This window comes from Theropithecus gelada, chromosome 10, assembly GCF_003255815.1.
Source record: "Theropithecus gelada isolate Dixy chromosome 10, Tgel_1.0, whole genome shotgun sequence".
NCBI classification, from domain to species: domain Eukaryota; kingdom Metazoa; phylum Chordata; class Mammalia; order Primates; family Cercopithecidae; genus Theropithecus; species Theropithecus gelada.
This window is the reverse complement of record NC_037678.1, coordinates 53084043-53107461: the sequence shown is the minus strand read 5'-3', so window position 1 is coordinate 53107461 and position 23419 is coordinate 53084043. Positions and strand designations below refer to the sequence as shown.

At 46.1% G+C, this 23419-nt stretch overlaps 1 protein-coding gene across 1 annotated transcript in view; it reads right to left on the bottom strand.

Moving 5' to 3' along the window:
* Positions 1–17522: 17522 nt before the first annotated feature.
* The window catches only part of PTGIS (prostaglandin I2 synthase), a 66858-nt gene continuing 60961 nt past the window's right edge, over positions 17523–23419 (bottom strand). Inside the window, exons 9-10 of the mRNA XM_025400760.1 lie at positions 21941–22092; positions 17523–18990 (exon numbers count right to left, since the gene is read on the bottom strand). Of these exons, the coding sequence (XP_025256545.1) occupies positions 18846–18990; positions 21941–22092 (297 nt within the window). The 3' untranslated portion in view covers positions 17523–18845. The remainder of the gene's footprint in view (positions 18991–21940; positions 22093–23419) is intronic.

The window sequence follows — 23419 nt, the reverse complement described above, 5'->3', positions numbered from 1 at the left end:
GACAGGTCCAGGTCCCTGGAAAGAAACCTGGGGCCAATCTTCCAATCAGCTGGAAAGCCGAGGAAAGCAATTTCCCCACAAAAACGAGTGAGACAGATATTTTGATGTTATTATGTTTGTTTGTTTGTTTATTTGTTAAACAAACAGGGGATACGTTACAATGTCTGGAGATATTTTTGATTGTCATAACTGCAGGGGAGAGGGAGAGTGGTTGTCCTGGGATCTAGTGGGTAAAGGCCAGGGATAGTGCTAAGCACCATGCATGGCCCAGGACAGCCCCAACTATAAAGAATTCTCCTGCCCAAAATCTCAATAGTGGCAAGATTGTGAAACCCTACATGAGTTAGATGGAAGGCAAAGGTGTTTCCGAGTCTGGAAATGCCGTTCTTCAACGTTCTTCAATCATTAATGAGCACCTACTATGTGCCAAGCATTACTCTTGACACTGGAGCTACAGTGTAAATAAAATAGACAGTCCTGCGCTCATGGACTTATATTCTGGTGGGAGATACAGTTAATAATCAAGTAAATAAGTCATTCTGCTTGTGATAAACGCAGTGAAAAAAAGTAAACAGGAGGAAGTGATAGAGCCTGAGAGAGACATCAGCAACTTTAGATAAAGTGGTCAGGGAAGGCTTCCTGGAGGAGGCAATATGTCTGAGCTGAGAACCTGTAGGTAGGAAAAGCCACCCATGTGAAGTTCTGAGGAAGGAGGTACAGGCAAGGGAACAGCACAAGCAAGGGCCCTAAGGTGGGAATGAGCTTGGTGTGTTCTAAGAACAGATGAATGCCGGGACCAAGCCATGCAATGCCTGGTTGAGATTTTATTCTCAAGGTTAAGGGAGGAGTTTGAGTTTTTTCTAATTGTGATGGGAAGCCACGGTAGTGTTTAAAGCAAAGAAGTTCCATGCACTGATACGTTTTGAGGCGATGGCTCCAGCTGCTGGTGTGCACTATGAAGTATTTGAGGATAAAAGACGGTGGCAGGAAAACCCATGATAAGATTTCTCCAATTGTCCAGGGCAAAGGTAATGATATTTGGACTGTGATGATAGTGGTAACGATGGCTGGGCAATTTCACAACCACAAGTCTCTGATAGGAGACTGGTATCTAGTGGGTGGGGGCCAGGGATGCTGCTAAATACCATGCAATGCTCAGCACAGCCCCCCACCATAAAGAATTTTCGGCCAGGCGTGGTGGCTCATGCCTGTAATCCCAGTGCTTTGGGAGGCTGAGGCGGGCAAATCATCCGAGGTCAGGAGTTGGAGACTAACCTGGCCAACATGGTGAAACCCCATCTCTACTAAAAATACAAATAGCCAGGTGTGGTGGTGCATGCCTGTAGTCCCAGATATTCAGGAGGCTGAGGCAGGAGAATTGTTTGAACCTGGGAAGCAGAAGCTACAGTGAGCCAAGATTGTGCCACTGTACTCTAGCCTGGGCAACAGAGCAAGACTCTGTCAAATAAATAAATAAATAATAATAAAAAATCCAGCCCAAATATCAATAGTGGCAAGATTGAGAAACCTTAGGTTAATTAAATGGAAGACAAAGGTCCCCAAGCCCAAGGCGAGTGCTACATGTTCCACATCTCTCAGATTCTTCCCCACCAGTAGCCCGATATTTACAAAGTGTGGCTCCAGATTCAGATAAAGAACATCTGGGTACGCCTGGAGCTTGCAAGTGCAGGCAGTGGAAATGGCTCTGTCACTTTTCAGCTAACAGCCCTGTTGTGACTACTTGTCCATTCATTCACTCAACAGGGATTCAGGGCAAAATGACTCAGATGGCAGTGCGACCTGTGGCTCAGAGGAGGATTCTGGAGTCAGAATGGTGCTATTACTTACTTGCAGAGTGACCTTGGACAAGTGCCCTAACCTCTCCGAGCCTCAATTTTCTCATCTGAAATATAGGGCGGTAATAAAAAGAGCACTTGCTTTATAGGGTTATTATGAGGAATTTGTAGAAAGCACTTAATCATCACTAACTCTCATTGTCTGGTAACTGTAGGTTACCTAAGGGCAGGAGCTGGTCTGTGTTGCTCATCTCACGTAACAGAATGCTTAACTAATAGAGACTTAAAGAATACAGATATTTACTTATCTCACACAAAAAGTTAAGAGGAGGGTGGCATGCAAGTTGATTCAGCAGCTCAACTATGTTATTAAGGACCCAGGTTTCTTCCACCCTTTTGTTCTACCACCCTATATATGTGGGCTTTTCATGCCCAGGCTTGTTGCCTCATCGCTACAGAATGGCTGCTATCATGTCAGGCATCAATCTTCATAAAATCATTTTCAAAGGCAGGAAGGAGGAGGTGACAAGGATGGCCAAAATAACTCTCGCTTCTCTCACTCCCTCTCTCTTTTTGTAATCCTGCCACCCACTGCCAACTTCCCTACCATCTCATTGGCCGGAACTGGGTCCTATAGCCACCCCTAGGATGATCACTAGCAAAGGGAACAGGATTCACCCCATAGGGTGAGATTATTCCTGTATTAACACAACTCAAGTTCCTTTAATAAGGAAGAAGTAAAGACAGAAATTGGGTGGACAGCCAACAGTGTCTGCCATACTGTTCACCGCCATTGTGCCCAGGATTACTTTGTAATCCCTATTACAAAGTAACTGTTTGACAAATATTTTTGAACGAATAAATAAACCCTCTTATTTAAGGGCATGTAAGAAGCTTATGGAACAGTTTGGAGGTTTCTCAAAATAACTAAAAGTTGAGCTACCATATGATCTAGCAATATCATTGCTAGGTATATACTTCCCAAAAAGGGAAATTAGTATATTAAAGAAATATACACTCATATTTATTGCAGCACTGTTTAAAATAGCTAAGATTTGGAAGTAACCTAAGCGTCCATCAACAGATGAATGAATAAAGACAATGTGGTACATATATACAATGGAGTACTATTCAGCCATAAAAAAGAATGATATCCTGTCATTTGCAATGACATGGGTGGAACTGGAAAGCATTATGTCAAGTGAAATAAGCCAGGTACAGAAAGGCAAACATCACATGTTCTCACTTATTGGTGGGATTTAAACATCAAAACAATTGAACTCATGGACGGAGAGTAGAAGGATGGTTGCCAGAGGCTAGGAAGGGTAGTGAGGGCTTGGGGAGGGGGAGGTGGGGATGGTTAATGGATAAAAATATAGAAAGAATGAATAAGACCTACTATTTGATAGCACAAGAGGGTGACTATAGTCAATAATAACTTAAGTGAACATTTAAAAATAAACAGTGTAGTTGGATTGTTTGTAACTCAAAAGCTAAATGCTTGAGGGGATGGGTACCCTATCCTCCATAATGTGCTCATTTAACTTTGCATGCCTCTATCAAGACGTCTCATGTACTCCATAAATATATACACCTACTATGTACCCACAAAAATTAAAAATAAAATAAATAAAGAAGCTTATGAATAAGACACATCTCTGACCTCAAGGGTATCCAATTCTATTAGTTGGGGTAAGGTATATAGAAATAAATTTGACAATGATTTCTCTTATTGGCCCCTCCCCATCTCTAAGGCTTTGATGAGGAGACCCCCTGAGATCATTTAAAATCTCAGTATCTCAACTGACATTTGTATATATCTTTTAAAAAAAGAAAAAAGAATGGCTATTCTCCAAAAGTTACTGGGGAAAAAACAAACACAAAAAACAGAAATGGCTGGTACGTAAGCAGTGTTCCAGCCCTCTAGGCAATCCCTATTCCAAATAGCAGAGGGCATGAGCTGATGGACTGTGGACTTGTGTTGTTTGGCTATGAGAGTATTTTTTAAAATTGTAATCTACAGTGAAACATCAGAAGAGTTTACATAAAATATGCTGGGCGCGGTGGCTCACACCTGTAATCCCAGCACTTTAGGAGGCCGAGGTGGGTGGATCACCTGAGGTCGGGAGTTCAAGACCAGCCTGACCAACATGGAGAAACCCCATCTCTACTAAAAATACAAAATTAGCCAGGCATGGTGGCGCCTGCCTGTAATCCCAGCTAGTCGGGAGGCTGAGGCAGAAGAATCGCTTGAACCCGGGAGGCGGAGGTTGTGGTGAGCCGAGATTGCACCATTGCACTCCAGCCTGGGCAAAAAGAGTGAAACTCCATCTCAAAAAAAAAAAAAAAAAAAAGAAGAGTTTACATAAAATATGGATATACAATGTCACTTGAAAAATTAAAGGATCTGATTAACACTGGAACCACATTCTTGCATAGCATGGCAATTATGGCTGGCATAGAGTAGTGGCTGCCCTTGAGTCACAGCTGCTCCTTTAAAGCAGGACATGCTCTCCTGTTTGCTACAGTCTCCACCTCTCCCTAAAGCCCCTCACTCAAGTCACTTTTCTTTTTTTTCTGTTTTTTTTTCTTTTTTCTTTTTTTTTTTTGAGATGGAGTCTTATTCTGTTGCCCAGGCTGGAGTGCAGTGGTGTGATCTCAGTTCACTGCAACCTCCACCTCCCGGGCTCAAGTGCTTCTCCTGTCTTATCCTCCCAAGTATCTGGGATTACAGGCACATGCCCCCAAGCCTGGCTAATTTTGTATTTTTAGTAGAGACAGGGTTTTACCATGTTGGCCAGGCTGTTCTCGAGCTCCTGACCTCAATTGATCCACCCTCCTTGTTCTCCCAAAGTGCTGGGATTACAGGCATGAGCCACTGCACCCGGCCTCACTCTTCTTATTTATGTTACCTGCCTGGTCCTGGTGTAAATTTGAGTCTGTGCTTCTTGCATGCAAAGGCCAAGGGACTCCAAAGAGGTAGTCTCACCTCTCTCTGTTTCCCCAGATGCTGCACAGTGCCTGATTTAGAATTTCCATTTTCTGAACGAAAAGACTGTAAGTTATTTGAAGGCACATAGCCTTCATTTCTAACAATTTTCTGCCATCATAAGAGGAGAGACTACCTAGAAATAAAGCCATTATAGGGGAAAGTTGGGCACCCCTGGATTTTCCAGTTATGTGAGCTCGTAAATTCTTTTTACCTAAGCAGAGTTGAATTGTCATTGTGTCATCTATATCCACAAGAGCCCAACTGATATAATCCTCTTTCCACTTACCAGAAGGTTATAATCTACTTTTTTGTTTTCCCCTGATATAGGGTTTCACTCTGTCACCCAGGCTGGAGTACAGTGACACCATCATGGCTCACTGCAGCCTTGACCTCCTGGGCTCAAGCAATCCTGCTATCTCAGCCTCCTGAGTAGCTGGGATCACAGGCATACACCACCATGCCTGGAAAATTTTTGTATTTTTATAATAATAGAGATACAGTTTCACCATATTGCCCAGGCTGGTCTTAAACTCCTGGGCTCAAGAAATCTGCTCACCTCAGCCTCCCAAAGTGCTGGGATTGCAGGCATGAGCCACTGCACTCATCCAGTTGTAATCTAATCTGTATATATGTACACACACACACACACACACACACACACATATTTATTTATTTATTTATAGGAAACGAGGCAAAAAAAGTAATAAAAAGCAGAATATTCTATAGAGAAGGGACACCCCATCCCAGTGATATCTCAAGTACAGGCCGGTTGTGGTGGCACACATCTGTAATCCCAACACTTCGGGAGGCCAAAGTGGGCAGATGGCTGAGCCCACTTTTTATTAAGCCCTGGGCAATATGGTGAAACACCATCTCTACAAAAAATCAGAAATTAGTCAGGTGTGGTGGTATGTGCCTGTAGTCCCAGCTACTTGGAAGGCTGAGGTGGGAGGATTGCTTGAGCCTAGGAGGCTGAGATTGTAGTGAGTGGAGATTGCACCACTGTAGCCCTGCCTGGGCGACAGAACAAGACTCTATCTCAAGAAAATAAGAATAAAATAAAATATCTCAAGTACAGCCATCTCACTTAAAGATAGGGAAATAAAAAGCTGATTTAGGAGAACAGGATCCCAGTGGTCAGCCAGTGAGTGGGCAGGCAAGTACCAACACCCGAGCACCTGACTCCCAGGCCAATGCCCTCTCAAAATGTTTTCTGCTCAATCCTCTCTGCAGGCATCCTCTGCTGAGAAGTGTTGAGATTTTTCTTAGAGGCTGAGTGAGGTCAAGTCAACCCAATTCGTCCAGGTAAATACAAGCAATATCACCTTTAAAAGGTGCTGGCAAGAGACGTGTTCACTTGAAGTCAAGTTTTTTTCTTTCTCTTGGACTCCATAATACCTGTCATCATTTATTTATAATCCCACTGAGTATCCTACTCAGGTTTTTTGGCACATCTGGGCACTGAGCAAGGCTAATTAATCCCCCTTCCCCCATGAATTCCTGGGTAAGAATAATTGCTTTATGAGGGTGGTTATAGGGGTACCCAAAGCCTCAAGGAAAATCATTACATCTCTGAGTGGATGTCACTCAGGACAACCGGTCTTTGCCGTGGCCCTGCCAGACAAAGCACCAGCAGCCTGAGGGATTTTTCCATCAGCTTGGACTCCAGTCTTCTCACCCACCTCTCTTTTGTCACACCCCAAAATAATAATCATAATCACGAGTAAAAACGGGATAATGATGGAATCTTCCTCTCAGGGTTGCTGAAAGAAGTAAATAGATAATACATGTAAAGAGTTTCGCACCTTGCCTAAAAGTAGTAAGTACTCATTAAGGGAAGAGTAGTAGCAATGCTAACAACGACAATATCAGCTAACATTGATTGAGTGCTTCCCGTGTACCAGGCCCTGTTCTAAATGCTTTGCATGTGTCTGATCTCATTTAAGATTCTTTCTAGCTCTTTCACTCTCAGGCTGAATATTCTGATATAAACGAGACCTATTAGGTGTTAGATGATACTTGAGTGAACAGATGTCTGATTCTAGTGCCTGTTCTATTTTCCACTAGCCTGATTGTCTTTATTAAGCCCTGGGTTTCCTGGCCCAAGTTCCTGGTAAGTGGATGAACTTGGTTTTCTTTTCTTTCTTCATTTTCATTTTCTAAATTAAATAAAATTTGTTCTAGAGATGGAGTCTACGTTGCCCAGGCTGGCCTTGCACTCTTGGGTTCAAATGATCCTCCCACCTCTGCCTCTCAAGTATCTGTAATTATAGGCATGTACCCAGTGTGCCTGACTGAGCCTAGTTTTCTGACCAACCCAAACACTTACCCATCTCTCCTTGCTTTCTTTTGCCTATCACCTATCCATCAACCTAATCATCCTCTCATCCATCCATATACTCAGCAACCAAATTATTCAACTACATACCCACCCATCCATCTACCCATCACTCATCTGTTCACTCATTCACCCACTTACTCATCCATCTTTCTTTCAATTCATTCATATATTCTATCCACTATTCATCTTTCTACCTCCTCATCCACCTACCTATCCATTTATTCATCTATCCACCCATCCATACACATCTGTCTTTCCACCCATTCATCTATCTGCCCATTCACCCAACCACACATCTACTCCCTCATCCACCCCAAATAGTCATGCATCTATCCACCACTCACTCCCCACTCATCCCTCCATCCATCCTTCTAATCTATCCATGTATCTACCTGCCCACCCAGCCATCTCCACCCATCTACCACCTAACATTTGCAGTAATGCTCTGTGCTAATCCCTAGCTTGCTGTTTTGGGCTCCCTCCCTGGGAGGAAAGGTGGGTGCCATCAGAGAGTCCCCACAGAGGAAGACAGATAAGCCTGTGTGGAGTCCAGTGAGCCTCTTTGTGGCCTGGACCTTCAAAGCCACTGACTTCCAGGGTCTGTGGCCAAACAATGATGAAATGCACATGGAAAGTGAGAAGCCCTGCAATTATATGGAAAGAGACAGAGGCTCAGCCCTCCCAATGTTACAGCTGAATGCAGCCTTCCAGCCATCCCTACCAAGTCACTCCATCATAGGGTGGAGATGGATGGAGGCACATGCTTCCAGCAGAGCAATTAGAGGGAAACTAATATCTCTTTCCCACAGAGGAGACTGGGAACTCCAAGATGCGATGGAAAGGAGGCGAGTCAGCAAAATGAGGAAATCAAAGCCACAGAGATCAAGAGCTAATTAACTGATCCTCCTAAGATAATGTTTCATTAAAATCCAGTTCTTCTGCCCTGTGGGGACTGATATCTCCCCTACCGCCTCTCCATTGCCCTTTTCCACCCATTCCTGATCTCATCTGCTTCCGCTCTGATCTTTCCCCAAGTCTTATCTGTCCTCCAATCCAACCTCCCCCAGCTACTAGGGTAGACTTTTAAAGGCACAAGTCTGACCATGTCACTCCCTATTTATAAGCCTTTACGACTCATTGCCCAAGACAAAGGGCAAACTCCCAAGACAAGGCAAAGGCCGTTCATTCATTTAACACAGATTTCCTCGGTGCCTCTCCTCTCTCACAAGCTTGGGGATGGTAGGGCACAGAAATGAGTTTCTGACCCTTGCCCTGTTTCTCCAGTTTCCTTACCCACCACTCCTTTCCACATTCCTGCATTTCAGCAAAAACTTTCCAACCTCTGGCTTAGTGAGAGCCAGTCCCCAGGGAACCTGCCCTTAGTATCCATGCTTTGCTCAGCTCACTTCCACATGGACTCTGGGATTGGCCTTGTGACTTGCATTTACCAGTGGAATGTGGTGGCAGTAATGCCAGTTCCATGCCTAAGCCTTGAAAGGTTCGAGAAGCTTCTGCTTTTGTGCTCTTGGGAGCTCTGAACCACTGTGTAGGCAGCCAGGCTACCCTGCTGGAAGGGACTGTGTGGAAAAACCACATGGAAAGTGAGAAGCCCTGCAATTACATGGAAAGAGACAGAGGCTCAGCCCTCCCAATGTTACAGCTGAATGAAGCCTTCCAGCCATCCCTACCAAGGCACCAGGCATATGAATGAAGTCATCTGGACGTCCCAGCCTCACCCAACATCTGACTGCAGTTGCAGGAGAGACCCCCAAGTGAGAGCAGCAGCAGAACCATCCAGCTATAAGCCCCATTCTCTTTCTGTTCGTTCTATTAGTTCTTATGAGAACTAATGAAAGCGCCAACTTGGCTGGGCGCTGTGGCTTACGCCTGTAATCCCAGCACTTTGGGAGGCTAAGATGGGTTGATCACCTGAGGTCAGGAGTTTGAGATCAACTTGACCAACATGGTGAAACCCTGTCTCTAGTAAAAAAATTACAACAATTAACCGAGCATGGTGGCAGGCACCTGTAATCCCAGCTACTCAGGAGGCTGAGGCAGGAGAATTGCTTGAACCCAGGAGGCAGAGGTTGCAGTGAGCCAAGATCATACTGCTGCACTCCAGCCTGGGCAACAGAGTGAGGCTCCATCTCAAAAGACAAGCAAACCAAAAGCGCCAATCCACAAAGCCATGAGAAATAATAAAATAGTTTTGTGTTAAGTCACTACATCTTGGAGTTGTTTGTTACACAGCACCAGATATCTGATACAGGGGTCTTGCTCCTGCTATTTTCACAGCTTAGAAGTTTCTCCAACCCCAGCCATCTTCTTTACCCCACACGGTGAACTCCTATTCACCTTTCAGAGCCCATATTCAGCATCACTGTCCCTGCCTCCCATAGGCTGAGTTAACATCTCTTTCCTCTGGGAAACTGTATGAGACTAACCTACAATACTCATTTTTCCGTCTCCTCCACTGACTATGAATGACAATATTTACTCCTGTAATGCTCACAAGAACCCTATGAGGGAGATGATATTATTATCCATTATCCTATTTTACAGGTGAAGAAGCTGGGGCACAGAGAAATGCCGCCAAATCACCCTGGTATTAAGTGGTTCAGCAGAGATTTAAGCCCACACAGAGCCCAAGTTCTTGTCCACTGTGGCTTCTAAGTAAAGTATAAAAAAGATATGACATTTATTGGTCTAATTTAACACAAAATCCAGAAGGAGGTGTGATGCCAGGACCTGTCCCAGCAGCAGCCTAGCTGTCTCAGGGCCCTTGTTTGATTTCTGTGAGGTTCTCTTGTCCGCATAATCACAAAATGACTGCCATGCTCAGCCTCTCACATGACAACTCCCAGAGAGGGAGGAAGAAGGAACATCTCCCATATTTCTGAAGCTCCCCAGTGATTTTCCCAGCCATCTCATTGGTCAGTACTAGATTACATGACCACCACTAGCCCAGTTACTGGCAAGGGGAACCTGATATCCATGTTTGGCTTGGCCCTGTCTTGATTTGGAGGTTGGGCCCATTTTCTTTGAGCACAAGGCTGCCTAATATCTGAAGAAAGCCAGGGTTTCTTCTAGTGAGGAAGTTGGCCAATCAATTAGTGTCTCTTCTGCAGTGGTCAGCTCTCAGAATACCCGAAATAAAGTCATGTACAGACTCTGTTCATTCCAAGGATCCAGATGCCCCAAAGGTCACTCTCCCAGGTTTGCATAATGTCAGTTGTCTTAGTCCATTTGTGTTGCTATAAAGGAATACCTAAGGCTGCGTAATTTATAAAGAAAAGAGGCTTATTTGGCTCCATGTTCTGCAGGCTGTACAAGATGTGGCACTGGCATCTGCTTCTGGTGAGGGCCTCAGGCTGCTTCCACTCATGGCGAAAGGGGAAGGGCAGCCCATGCGTGCAGAGATCTCATGGCAAGAGAGGAAGCAAAAAAGAGACAAGGGAGGCACCGGCTCTTTTCAACAATCAGCTCTTGCAGGAACTACTAGAGTGGGAACTCACTTATTACCATGGGGAGGGCACCAGGCCTTTCATGAGGGATCAACTCCCATGAACCAAACCCCTCCATTAGACCACACCTCCAACATTGGGAATCAAATTTCAACATGAAGTTTGCAAAGGTCAAACATCCTAACTATAGCATGGGTGCACCTGCCTTGTCTCTCCCAGGCCACTGTGAAGCTCCACGGAAGGTCCTGGGGCAATAAGATAGCACACTGCCAGTTCTTCCCCAACTCATCGCCCTCCCGTCCTTGCAGACACACACCTCTGAACCATGTCTCAAACGGCCATGACTCCCAAATGCCAGACCAATAATGTGGTTGCATTTTCACTGGTCCATCATGGAATGAATGAGAAAAATAGGGACAATGGAATGAGATTTGTATAAAGCTAAATTGATTCCATTTAAAGGATGATGGTGGTTTACTTCCCTACTTAAACTCTCTCTTGGCTTCCCAGGGCACTTAGCATAAAGCCCAGCCTCCTCTTCCTGACAAGGTCTGCTCCCAGAGCAGCTCCTGCCACCGCCTCACTCAGCCTCAGCCTCCCTGGGATGCTCTCTTTCTCCAGCACACTGAACCCCTTGCCTCTCTAGGGTTCTTTGGATTTGTAGTCTCTTTCTCCTGGAATGTTCTTCCCCTAGTTCTTTACAAAGTTGCTATCTCTCATCTTGACCTCAACTCATCTCGCCACCTGCCTGGAGACTTTTCCTGACTGCCTCCAAGGCCATGGGCACATCCACCTCTATGTCAGCATCCATCACCTCCTGCTGTTTGCTTGTCTTCGGAGTCCTCCTCAGCACCTGACACTGTATGCTGATTTGTTTCTTCACTGGATGGTCTCTGCTGCCCACATGTGAAATCTATGAAGGCGGAGACCTTGCCCAGACTAGCGCAGTCCCTTCCTCCCTGGTCTCCAGCTTCCCAGCCCTTGGCATGGACGGTGAGATGGATCCTGCTAGAATATAAGTTAAATCATGGCCCTTCTCTACCCAGACCCTTGCATGGTTGCTGGCCACGCTGCCTCCCTCCTGCTCCTAGAACCCACCCCAGAGCTTCCCATCTTCACATTTGCCATTGCATCTCTCCAGAACATTCTTTCCTCAGATGCCCCAATGGTTTGCTCCTCTCATTTCCATTGAGTTTCTGTTCAAAGCTCCCCCACGGAGGCCATTCCTGCCCACTCTCTTTAAAATTTCACTTCCCATCTCCTGACTCCTTTATTCTTCTCCAAAGCACTTGTCTCCATTTGAACTGCTTTATATTTTACTTATTTGCCTCATTTCTTATGGTTTCTCCCATGAGAATGTCAGCACCATGAAGACAGAGATATATCATTTTTTTGGTCTGTGTTACTTACTGCCAGGTCTTGTTGTCTAGAACAGTGCCTGGTACAACAAGAGGTGCTCAAAATACTTACTTGACAAGTGTATAACAGCTTTCTTGAGGTATAATTCATACATCATAAAATTTGTCCCCATGGCCAGGGATGGTGGCTCACACCTATAATCCCAGCACTTTGTGAGGCCAAGGAGGGAGGATCACTTGAGCCCAGGAGTTTGAGATCAGCGTGGGCAACATGGCAAAACACCCTCTCTACAAAAATATACAAAAACAAAAACAAAAATTAGCCAGGCAGGTGTGGTGGCTCAGGCCTGTCGTCCCGCCTGTAGTCCCAGCTACTCAGGAGGCTGAGATGGGAGGATAGCTGGAGTCTGGGAGGCAGAGATTGCAGTGAGCTGAAATCACACCACTGCACTCCAGCCTGGGTGGCAGAGTGTGACCCCTGTCTCAAAAAAAAAAAAAAAAAAAAAAAAAAAAAGCCCATTTATTAGTACATTCACAGAGTTTCACAACCATCACGGTGATCCATTTTAGGAGGTTTCATTAGTGGTTACTCCCTATTTCTCCCTATTTCCCGATCCCTAGAAACCACTAGCCCACTTCATGTCTCTATAGATTTGCCTATTCTGGACATTTCGTATACATTCAGTCCTATAATAAGTGGCCTTTCATGACTGGCTTCTTTCACTTAGCATAATGTTTTCAAGGCTCATTTGTGTTGTAGCGTATGTCAGTACTGGATTCCTTTTTATTGACAAATATTATTCCACTGGAATGGGGGATACATCACATTTTGCGTATCCATTTATCAGTTGGTGGACATCTGGGTTGTTTCCACCTTTTGTGCTATTCAATATAGACTTTTGAGTGAGTGGTTGTGTTAATTCCAATATGAAACCTACCTTTCTGCTTTAGGGGTATTAAAATATCCTTTCGTAAGCTGACAATAGGAGTAAATGTATTTCTTAATGTCCTTACCTGGCAAAATAAAACGCTGGGTCTCTCTGTTGACTTTAATGGTACAAGGGCACGAAAGGCCAAAGTCTTGGAGCTGCAGATCACTAGGACTCAGGCTATAACAAAGGCTGGGTTAGTGGCTCAGGGAAGCCAAGCCCTGTCCCTCTGGCCCTGCCATGACTCAGACCATGACTGGTAAACAAGAGAGCATAATGCAGCACATCTCAAAATGGGGTATGGTATCCCGCTGAGGGCACATACTGATGTCCTGAAGAGAAAGACTACATTTCCCAGCCTCCTGTCTGTCCAGCAAGATGTGGTCATGTGATTGAGTTCTGACCAATGGGATGAATGCAGGAGATTTTTCTCTTCTTTGCTTCACCCTCCTTCCTGCTGGGTGGAATGTGGACAAAATGGCTGGAGCTCAAGCAGCCATATCAGCCCCTGAGGTGGAAACCACTGGTTACAGATGCTAGAGGGTCCAGAAAGGAGGGACCTCATGATTATGGAGATGCCACACCACCTCTAGCCTCCTGTGTCTGCTTGAGAGAAAAAAAAAATGTAGCTGGGCATGGTGGCTCATGCCTGTAATCCCAGCACTTTGGGAGGCTGAGGTGGGCAGATCACCTGAGGTCAGGAATTTGAGACCAACCTGGCCAACATGGTGAAACCCCGTGTCTACTAAAAATACAAAAATTAGCTGGGTGTGATGGCCCATGCCCATAATCCCAGCTACTCAGGAGGCTGAGGTAGCAGAATCGCTTGAACCTGGGAGGCAGAGGTTGCAGTGAGCTGCGATCACACCACTGCACTCCAGCCTGGGAGACAGAGCAAGACTCCATCTCAAAAAAAAAAAAAAAAAAAAAGCCTGCGGTCTTGAATGAAAGCATGTTAATGTATAACATGTTGCTATGTTACTTTGAGAAGTCTGTCACTCACTGCCAAATCCCCATCCCACCTGATGCGCCTCCATGACCTCCTCACAGATGAAGAAACTGACATGAGGCACATCTGCCCTGGGATATTATTTCTATACAAAGATTTGAGAGAAAAAAACAAATTTCCCTTTTTATTTATCCCAAGGCTTATTTAATCCATGTCACCCCTTCTTTTTATATTAAAATGAATGCATGCATTCTGGGGAAGGATGGAGAACATCCAGTGAATTTTAAAGAGAGCTTTTGTGTTGTCTGCTTGTTACCAGGGTCTGCCCCAAAGGCCTCTAATGCAGCGGTCCCCAACCTTTTTGGCACCGGGGACTGATTTCATAGAAGACCATTTTTCCACGGACCCAGGGGTGGGGGTGGGAGTATGGTTTCAGGATGGTTCAAGTGCATTACGTTTATTGTGCACTTTATTTATATTATTATTACATTGTTTGAAATAGTGAGCTAATTATACAACTCACCATAATGTGGAATCAGTGGGAGCCCGTGCTTTTTTTCCTGCGACTAGATGGTCCCATCTGGGGGTGATGGGAGACAGTGATAGATGATCAGGCATTAGATTCTCATAAGGAGGGTGCAACCTAGATTCCTCGCCTGTGCAGTTCACAGTAGGGTTCGCCCTCCTATGAGAATCGAATGGCGCCACTGATCTGACAGGAGGTGGAGCTCAGGCAGTAGTGTGAGCGATGGGGAGCGGCTGTAAATATACATGAAGCTTTGCTCACTTGCTCGCCATTCACCTCCTGTTGTGGACCCCAATTCCTAACAGGCCAAGGACCTGCACTGATCCGTGGCCCAGGGGCTGTGGACCCCTGCTCTAATGGGTACCCAATCCCTCTGCTGCCAGGAGGAGGATCACTGAAAGAAAGATCCTGAACACTGTCTCAGGCAACAGAGGGGCCTGCATTTGAATCCCAGGTCTGCTACTTCTTATCCACGTGTTCTTGGGCAAACCACCTCACCTCTCTGACCTTCAGTCTTTTCCTCTATAAAAACGGGGATACTCATCTATGCTTTGGAGGGTGGGTAAAGGTGTGACTCAATTGTATCTGTGAGAGGCCTGGGCCCAGAGCAAGGGACAGAGTAGATGCTCTGTGCTCTCCTGTCCCAGGAGCTGACCTCACCATTCCAGGCACAGCCAATGCCCTCCATCAGAATCACACTCAGAGGCAGTTCCACAAACAAGGATGGTTTAATAGATTTCAGCATGTTTCCACTTGACAATGTTATACGAAAATAGAATCTTTATTAAAATAGCAAGGCATAACAATCACTGCTACTCAGGAAACACTGTGTTTATTCTTTTTAATCATCAAAATCAATGACTTTGGGCAAGACCTGTGAACTCTCAGAGCCTGTTTCTCCATCTGGGGAACAGGCAGGTAGGACATTGCCAGCTGCCTGTGAGTGGGGGCCACTGGTGGGAGGAGATGGCCCTGGTGGCCCATGTGATGAGCAACTTACTCCTCCTTCTGTCCCTGGAGAAGTTCAGGGAGATGCCAGTGTGACCTTAAGGCAATGCTAACACTTGCTTATCTCGTCTTGTAACAGAGAAGAGATAGCTGTCAGCCTTGGCCACACCAGCATGAAGCACCCCTCCCCAGCGAATTTATTTTTCTTTTTTATGGTCACTTTATATTTTTGGCAGTGAGTGATACATGTTATCCACTATTGGCAGCAATTGGGAAAAAAAAAGTTCCTTTTAAAAACGAAGTTTAAAAAGCGAGTCTGTTTAAAGGAGAATATTCAGTAAACAACAATATTAAAATATAGCAAATAATAGTAATAATAATCACAGTGGTAAGGAAACACTTCATTAGGTCAGCTTAAGAGTATTTTATTCTTGGCCGGGCGCGGTGGCTCACGCCTGTAATCCCAGCACTTTAGGAGACCCAGCGGGGGCAGATTACAAGGTCAGGAGATGGAGACCATCCTGGCTAATACGGTGAAACCCCATCTCTATTAAAAATACAAAAATTAGCCAGGCATGGTGGCAGGCACCTGTAGTCCCAGCTACTTGGGAGTCTGAGGCAGAAGAATGGCACGAACCCGGGAGGCGGGGCTTGCAGTGAGCCGAGATCACTCCACTGCACTCCAGCCTGGGCGGCAGAGCGAGACTCTGTCTCAAAAAAAAAAAAAAGAGTATTTCATTCTTGCCACTGAGCTTAAAAAAGAAAGAAAGAAAGAAAGAGTATTCCTAACGTATGTCCAGCAATTTTGATTCTTAAGCAAGGGATGAAGAAATGCAATGGCATCCAGGTACCTTCCTAACTAGCATGTAGCAGGTAGCTAACCCACTCATCTCTCCCTCTTTTCTTTATAGCTTCTATTTTTTTTAGAAAAAAAAAAAGAAAAAGAACGATTAAAACAAGGGTAGGTTTAAATCATCGTCTCCTGAGCTGCACTTCAGTATCTCAGGTAACAGCTGGAGCTGCCTGGTGGGAGCATGTCTTTTCCTTGAGTGTAATTCACTAATGACTGTGGCTCCAAGGAGGTGTGACCTTTAAAGGGGATTGGCCCTTCTTTGAAGGCAGGTGAGAATCTAGTCTCAGTGACAACCCAGCCTGATTTGGAAGGGGGGAGTCATAAGGGTTTTCCCCCAGCACACCAGGGTTGCAGCCTGCGCAAGACCTTCCATAGCTATTTCTGCCAGCTTGCTTCCTTCCCTTCCCAGCCATGATGAGGTAACTGAGGGTTGCCAGGGAAACCGGCTCTGTCCTCCCACTGGAGGCTGCCAGCTCTGATTTCCCGCAGAGTTAAGAAGGAGGCGGCAGTGGGGGTCACCCAGGCGTGAAGATGGGTTTCCCTGGGGATATCCCGCCTCCTGCCAATCACAGTGTCTCTCTGGGAATCCTGGGGGTGCCTGGAGGTTGAGGCCCAGGGAAGCCCCCAAACCCCAGTGCTCCTCTGAGAAGAGACAAGCCTCTGGGACATTCAGAGGTCTAGGATTCTTTTCTCTCCCTCCAGCTAAAGCTCATTATGTGTCTTACGATATGTGCCCATGTTTAGGTGCCTCTGGCTCTGCCAGCTCTCTGAAGCCAGAAAGAATTGCACCATCACCAGCCCCCTTGAGCCCAAGGAACAGGAGTTGCTCACCCAGCATTTGCTCCTGGGACAGTGAATCTGCCTGCTGAGTTCTACAGCTTATGAACTATGTGGCCCCAGGCAAGTCACCTCACCTCTTGGTTTTCTCATCTATGAAGCGGGCACAACCCTCCTTCTCTTCACAGAGATGCTGTGAGGAGTAGAAATACTGTCTACGGGGCCTATCGCAGGCATTTAAAGGGCCTCAACAGACAGGACCTTATATTAATAAAACTAGGATCATAAAAAATGTTTGCAGGCCATTTTTCTCTTTAAGCTGTTTTTTATTTTAATTAATTAATTTATTTATTTATTTACTGAGACAGAGTCTGGCTCAGTTGCCCAGGCTGGAGTGTCGTGGTGCAGTCTCATCTCACTGCAACCTCCACCTCCTGGGTTCAAGCAATTCTGGTGCGTCAGCCTCCTGAGTAGCTGGGATTACAGGCACCTACCACCACACCCGGCTCATTTCTGTATGTTTAGTAGAGACGGGGTTTCACCGTGTTGGCCAGGCTGGTCTTGAACTCCCAACCTCAAGTGATCCGCCCACCTCGGCCTCCCGAAGTGCTGGGATTATAGGCGTGAGCCACCATGCCTGGTCTAGGCTTTTTGTTCTAAAGCTGGGGCAAAGGCAAATTTTCATCACTGATACATTTGTTCAAAGGGTGGTGCACTCAGGCTGGGTTGGACCAATTAGCTGGTCCCTACCACCTCTTACAATGTCACTTCTAAGAGTTAGAACAGGGTCTCACACTCAGATGCCTTCAGTGCCAGGAGGCGCTGTGAACGCAGAAGCAGACCCGGTCAGAACCCTGGTGAAGCTGAGAGCACGTGTCCCACGTAAGGGAGGCAGCTGCCATTCAGGTCTGGCCAAGAGTTACCCTTGGGAATGTGAGCCCAGTGTGGTCAGATAAACCAAGTTTTCAAGAGAAGCTGGACGTTTTGAATGAACTCTCCCAAAGATGATACCAACTAAGGTATTTTCTTTAAGTGCAGTCCAAATGAAACACGTCTGCAGACTGGATCGTGACCACAATTGCGGCTTCTGCACTAGAATGCATGAAATCGGCACCTTCTTTTTTAGCTTGACGTGTTTAAGGAGTCCTGGCTGGCTCCTTCCAGCCATCTTGTCTGGGCTGTGTCTTCCTTAGCTCCCTACCTGAGTACCGACACTGAGAAAGCCCATCCCATCTGGTGCCTGTCACTCTAGAACAGAGAACTCCACTCCTCAGAGCCCAGGGTTTGGAGGGTGTCCCTGTTCTGTGCCGGGAATGCATCAGCCTTGGGGAAGCTCTCCTGCATTTTCTCAGGTAGTGTGAGCAGTGGGGCAATCCAGCAAATGGGGCGCCCAGGGAAGCAGATCTTCTAAGGGATTCCTTTGGCTTTAGCTGGTTTAAGGATGATTGGGGGACTGACTGCTGAATGACATCAATGGACAGACTGCTGGTCCTGAATGGCCTTTCTGTGGCCAGCATCTGCTTTGACTGGATAAGGCCTGGGCCATGCTAGCTGATAAGAACTGGGAAGGTGACCCCTCCAGGAGTTGGGGACAAAGCAGTGAGGATTCCTAGTCCTGCCTTGTCTGAATAGCCTTTGTGAATATCACGAGGTGAGAGGAACAAGGTGAGTTGGGAGCAGACAAAGCCTGATTTTGGAAAGAAAACTTTGCAGCAGATAATCCATAGAGCTTTCAATGTCTTTCCTTTGTTCACCCTCTCTTAACTTTTCCCGCCTCTGGACCCAGTCTTCTGGGAGAAAAGCAGGGAAGTGGTAATGCTAGCACCTGCACCCAAGCCAACTGTGCACACAGAAAGCTGGGTGGCTGGGGCAGGCTGAGCAGAGGCGAGCACGTGGATCCATCTGCTCCCTGTCACGGGCGGATGCGGTAGCGGATGGGCACGTCATGTTCTGGCTGCATCAGACCGAAGCCGTACCTGCTGAGGTCAAACTCAGGGATCTCCACATCTGCGTTGATCAGCTCCAGGTCCAAGTGCACCAGCACGAGGAACACAAATCTGCAGAGAAATGGCATGGAAGGTGTGAAGGAGAGGAGTAGAGCAGGGGGTTATTGGCAATAAGGCAGGGGAGGCATGGCTGCCTCCTAAGTCTGACACCAACTTTGGGAAAAAGGAGAAGAAGAGAGGCGTGAGGAAGTTGAACAAATGCATTTGCTGCTCACCACATTTGCCAGCCCCCTGTAAGGTTAGGCAGACCCATGGATGAGTTCTGGTGAATGGGCTGTGTGCAGAAGTGGCCTGTGCCACTCCTGTGTCAAAGCATTCACGAGCCAGCGTGTGGCTCTCCAGCTGTCCCTCCTGCCTGGCAGCCATGCAGGCTTCACGTTGAGGTAGCAGACCTGAAAGAGGGAAAGAGCCTGGCCCGAGTCTCTGCACAGAGTGGGGAACTCCCCCAAACCCACAGCTGATACCGCGTGAGCAGAACTGCACCTCTGTTGGTAAAAGCCACTGAGACTTGGCAGGTGCAGAGCTGAGCCTATGCTGATTAAATACAGCAACTCCTCTGGATCCTCCAGTCCACGCCCTTCCCCGCCTTTCTCCAAACTCCTGGAACCCTCGCTGTCTATCTTGGCCAGGGCTGCTGCTAACCCTTAGATGTCTCTGTGAGATTAGAAACAGGCATCGCTCTCTCAAGACATTTTACTGCCATCTCCGAGAAAATTGTCCTAAATAGACCAACTTTGCAAGAACAAGTGCTCTCTACCGCCATCTTCTGAGAAAACTGTCGTACTAAACATTTGAAGCTGCCATGCCTATGATGTAATCAGTGCCCCCATAAACCTGGAGCCAGCCCTACGGATGTCAACGGTTGCTGCCTCCCTGCCTCATCTTACAATGCCCATGTTCGTAAGGGTCAGGAGAATATCTCATAACTCTTTTCCCACCACTATTCCCTACCCCAACCCAGGTGCCCGATGCAGGACTGAGCACATGGCGAGGATTCTTCTGTCTCACTGAAGGAGTGAAGAAGAGGGCAGAGGAGGAGAGAGGGGGGTTAACACTCTGGACAGAAGAGCTGGGCTGGGCCGCTTATGAGAATGTGGCCCTCGCCAAGTTCTTTCTCACTCTGGGTCTCGGTTCTCCCATCTGGTCAAAGAGGGGAAGGCAAGTTGAGACTCTTCCAGCTCTGAGGCTGTAGGATACTAGAGGGTGAGTTTCTATGGGATGGCAGTTTTGTGCCCACCCCTGGATTTGAACCCTGGCACCTCCACTTCCTGGGAACACGGCAAATGATCTGACCTGTCTAGACTCAGTTTTAGATGGACCAGCAGGGTTGTCATGACAATTCAGTGAGATAAAAATAACAACAAATTAGCTAATTTATTGGAACACTGTGCGCTAGGCACCAGCTAAGCATTTAGTACCCGCTATCTCTTCATATCTGTCCAAAAAGTTGATGAGGTAGGAACGCCAATCGGTTCTGCTCTAACACTTGTTTTGAACAGGTGAATTTGTTCCAATAGGATTGATATATTAGGGCACCATTTGAATATAATGCAAGTTTCACATTTGCTCACGTGCAATTTTACTTGTGAGAAGCATGAAGTAAATACAAAAAACTGCACCCAGCTGAACCTGACTGTGCAGAAATCCATAAAACATATACACGTGCACACAAAAGCATCGATCTACAGCCACGGTCATTACAGCACTTACATAGTTCCTAGCCATGAACATGTGTAAAACTTTACTACCATTTTTTACTGGGTTCTTCTCTTTTTTTCTTTTTAATGTGTCACTGATGAGGTTTTTGAGTGTTGGGCCCCAGTCCTCCTTTTCCCCTAATCCCTGCAGGTTTTTCTTTTTTCTTTTTTTTTTTTTTTGAGACAGAATCTCACTCTGTCGCCCAGGCCGGAGTGCAATGGTGCGATCTTGGCTCACTGCAATCTCTGCCTCCCAGGTTCAAGAGATTTTCCTGCCTCAGCCTCCTGAGTAGCTGAGATTACAGGCATGCTCCACCACGTGCAGCCGATTTTTGTCTTTTTAGTAGAGACAGGGTTTCACCATGTTGGCCAGGCTGGTCTCAAACTCCTGGCCTCAAATGATCCACCCACCTCGGCCTCCCAAAGTGCTGGGATTACAGGCATGAATTCCTGCAGTTTTTGTTGCATGATTTCATACAGCAAGGTGATTTTTAGGAATGCATATGAGCTGTATTATGCTCATAATCAACTCCATTTTCTTGAGGAAACTGAGGCCAAAGGTCAATGTAACATGCCCATTCACTTAGCATAATGCATGCATATTAATAATAATATTAATAATTATGACAATAATTAACATTTTTCAAATGCCTGCAATGAACCAGGCAGTGGGTTAAGAACTTAGAAAGATCCAGCTCATTTATCCTGACACTCCTGGGGTGTAGTTATAATCAGAACCCTCATTTTACAGTTGAGGAAACAGAGGCGCAGAAGGTAACCCAGCTTATGATTGCACAGGGGCTGGACGGAGGACAGGGCAAATGTCATAACCTCGGTCCAATCTGTTTGTGATCTTGGTGGCCAAAGCTCCTGGGGTTCAAAGGAGATAATTTATGAGACTTTCGGCCCCACAGGCATTAAAATAACCAACTGGGAACAGTGAAGTTCGGCCAGTTCCTAACACGAAGTTCTGAACACGCAGCAGCAGCTGCAGACGGACAGCTACGGTCAGCTGAAAGGAATGTCCAGTATTTGGAATCCGGACACCAGTCTTGGAGGGAAGAACCTGCTGCCAGATCTGATTATTTCCAAAAGAAATCTGAAATCTGGCTTTTTTACATGAGCTCTTCTGATTTTTAAAAGCACACAGTTGTGAAACCACAAATAAGAGATGGCTCACGGGCTGTCCGTGTGGAGCCTCTGCCAAACCATTCTCCTGGCTGAGCCTTCAGTCCCAGGAGAGAAGGGCACGTATCAACCAGGGGATCAGGAGCCACCCTGGACCCGCCCTGGGCCCCACTCACTGTTTGATGCTGTTGACTGCGTAACTCTTCCCCAGGCAGTGATTGTGCCCCGCTCCCCAGGGCATGTTGTAATTCTTCAGCCGTTTCCCATCCTTGTAAAAGTCTTTCTTCTCTGATCCGTCAGGGTTCAGGAATCGGTTGTATTTAAATACCTGAAATAGGAAGAAGGTCCTCTTCTGACCCCATTCCCAGAACAAGCCCACACCAAGAAAAATGTATGAGGATGTTCCTGACAGTCAAGTTTATAGGAGGGAAAAACTGGAAACCCTATACAGGTCAATTGATAGGGGATTGGTTAAAAAATTATGGCAAAAGGTTTGTGTGTACTGACATGGAAAGAATTTCTACAATTGGTTGTTGAGTGAAAAAAGCAAGTTTCAGAATAGTATATATTATATGATCCTATACACACACCAGTCTTTTCATGGTGTGTGAATGTGTTGTGTGTACGCCTGTAAAGCCATGAAAACAATTCACAAGGCACACTCCAAACCGTGGTTAGAGAACTCTGTAGAACTGGAGAAGAAGGGAAATACATATTTTTTACATTAAAGAATATATTTCTATGTATTTCTTTATACTCTATGATATATATTACTTTTGTAATGTAAAATAAAATAAATTAAAATATTTTTAAAAGAAAATGCCAATTTCCTTTGGTTACACTGCACAGTGGTAAGGCAAGGTTGTACCTGAGCACAGAGCTTGGCATGCAGTAGCTGCTGACTGAAAGATGGGTGGAAGGATAGGTGAATGAACCAGTGGATAGATTAAGAGATGGAAACGTGGATGGGAAGATGAATGAATGGAGGGATGGATGGATGGATGGGTAGATGGGGTGGATGGACGGATGGGTAGACAGGTGAATGAATGGGTAGATTGATGGGTGGATGGGTGGATGGATGAATACATGGATGAATGGAAAAATGGATGGATGGATGAGTAGATGGGTGGATGGGTGGATAAGTAGAAGAATGGGTGGACGGACATATGAGTGAGTGGGTGGATGGACAAATGGATGGGTGGATAAATGGATGAATGGGTGGGCGGATGAATGGATGAATGAGTAGATGGATGAATGGACGGATGGATAGATGGGTGGATAGATGGATGGATTCATGGGTAGGTGGGTGGATGAAAGAGTAGCTTGGTGGGTGGGTGGATGGATGGGTGGATGGATTAATGGATGGGTAGATGGACGAGTGTGTGGATGGATGGATGGATGGATGGATGGATGGATGGATGGATGGATGGATGGGTGAGTTTGTGGATGGATGAATGGATAGATGGATGCATGGGTAGATGGGTGGCTGGATGGATAGATGAGTGGATGGGTGGCTGGATGGATAAATGAATGGGTAGATGGGTGAATGAAAGGCTAAATTGGGTGGGTGGATGGATGAATGGATGGGTGGATGGATAGATGAATGGATAGGTAGATAGGTGAATGTGTGACTGGATGGATGAATAAATGGATAG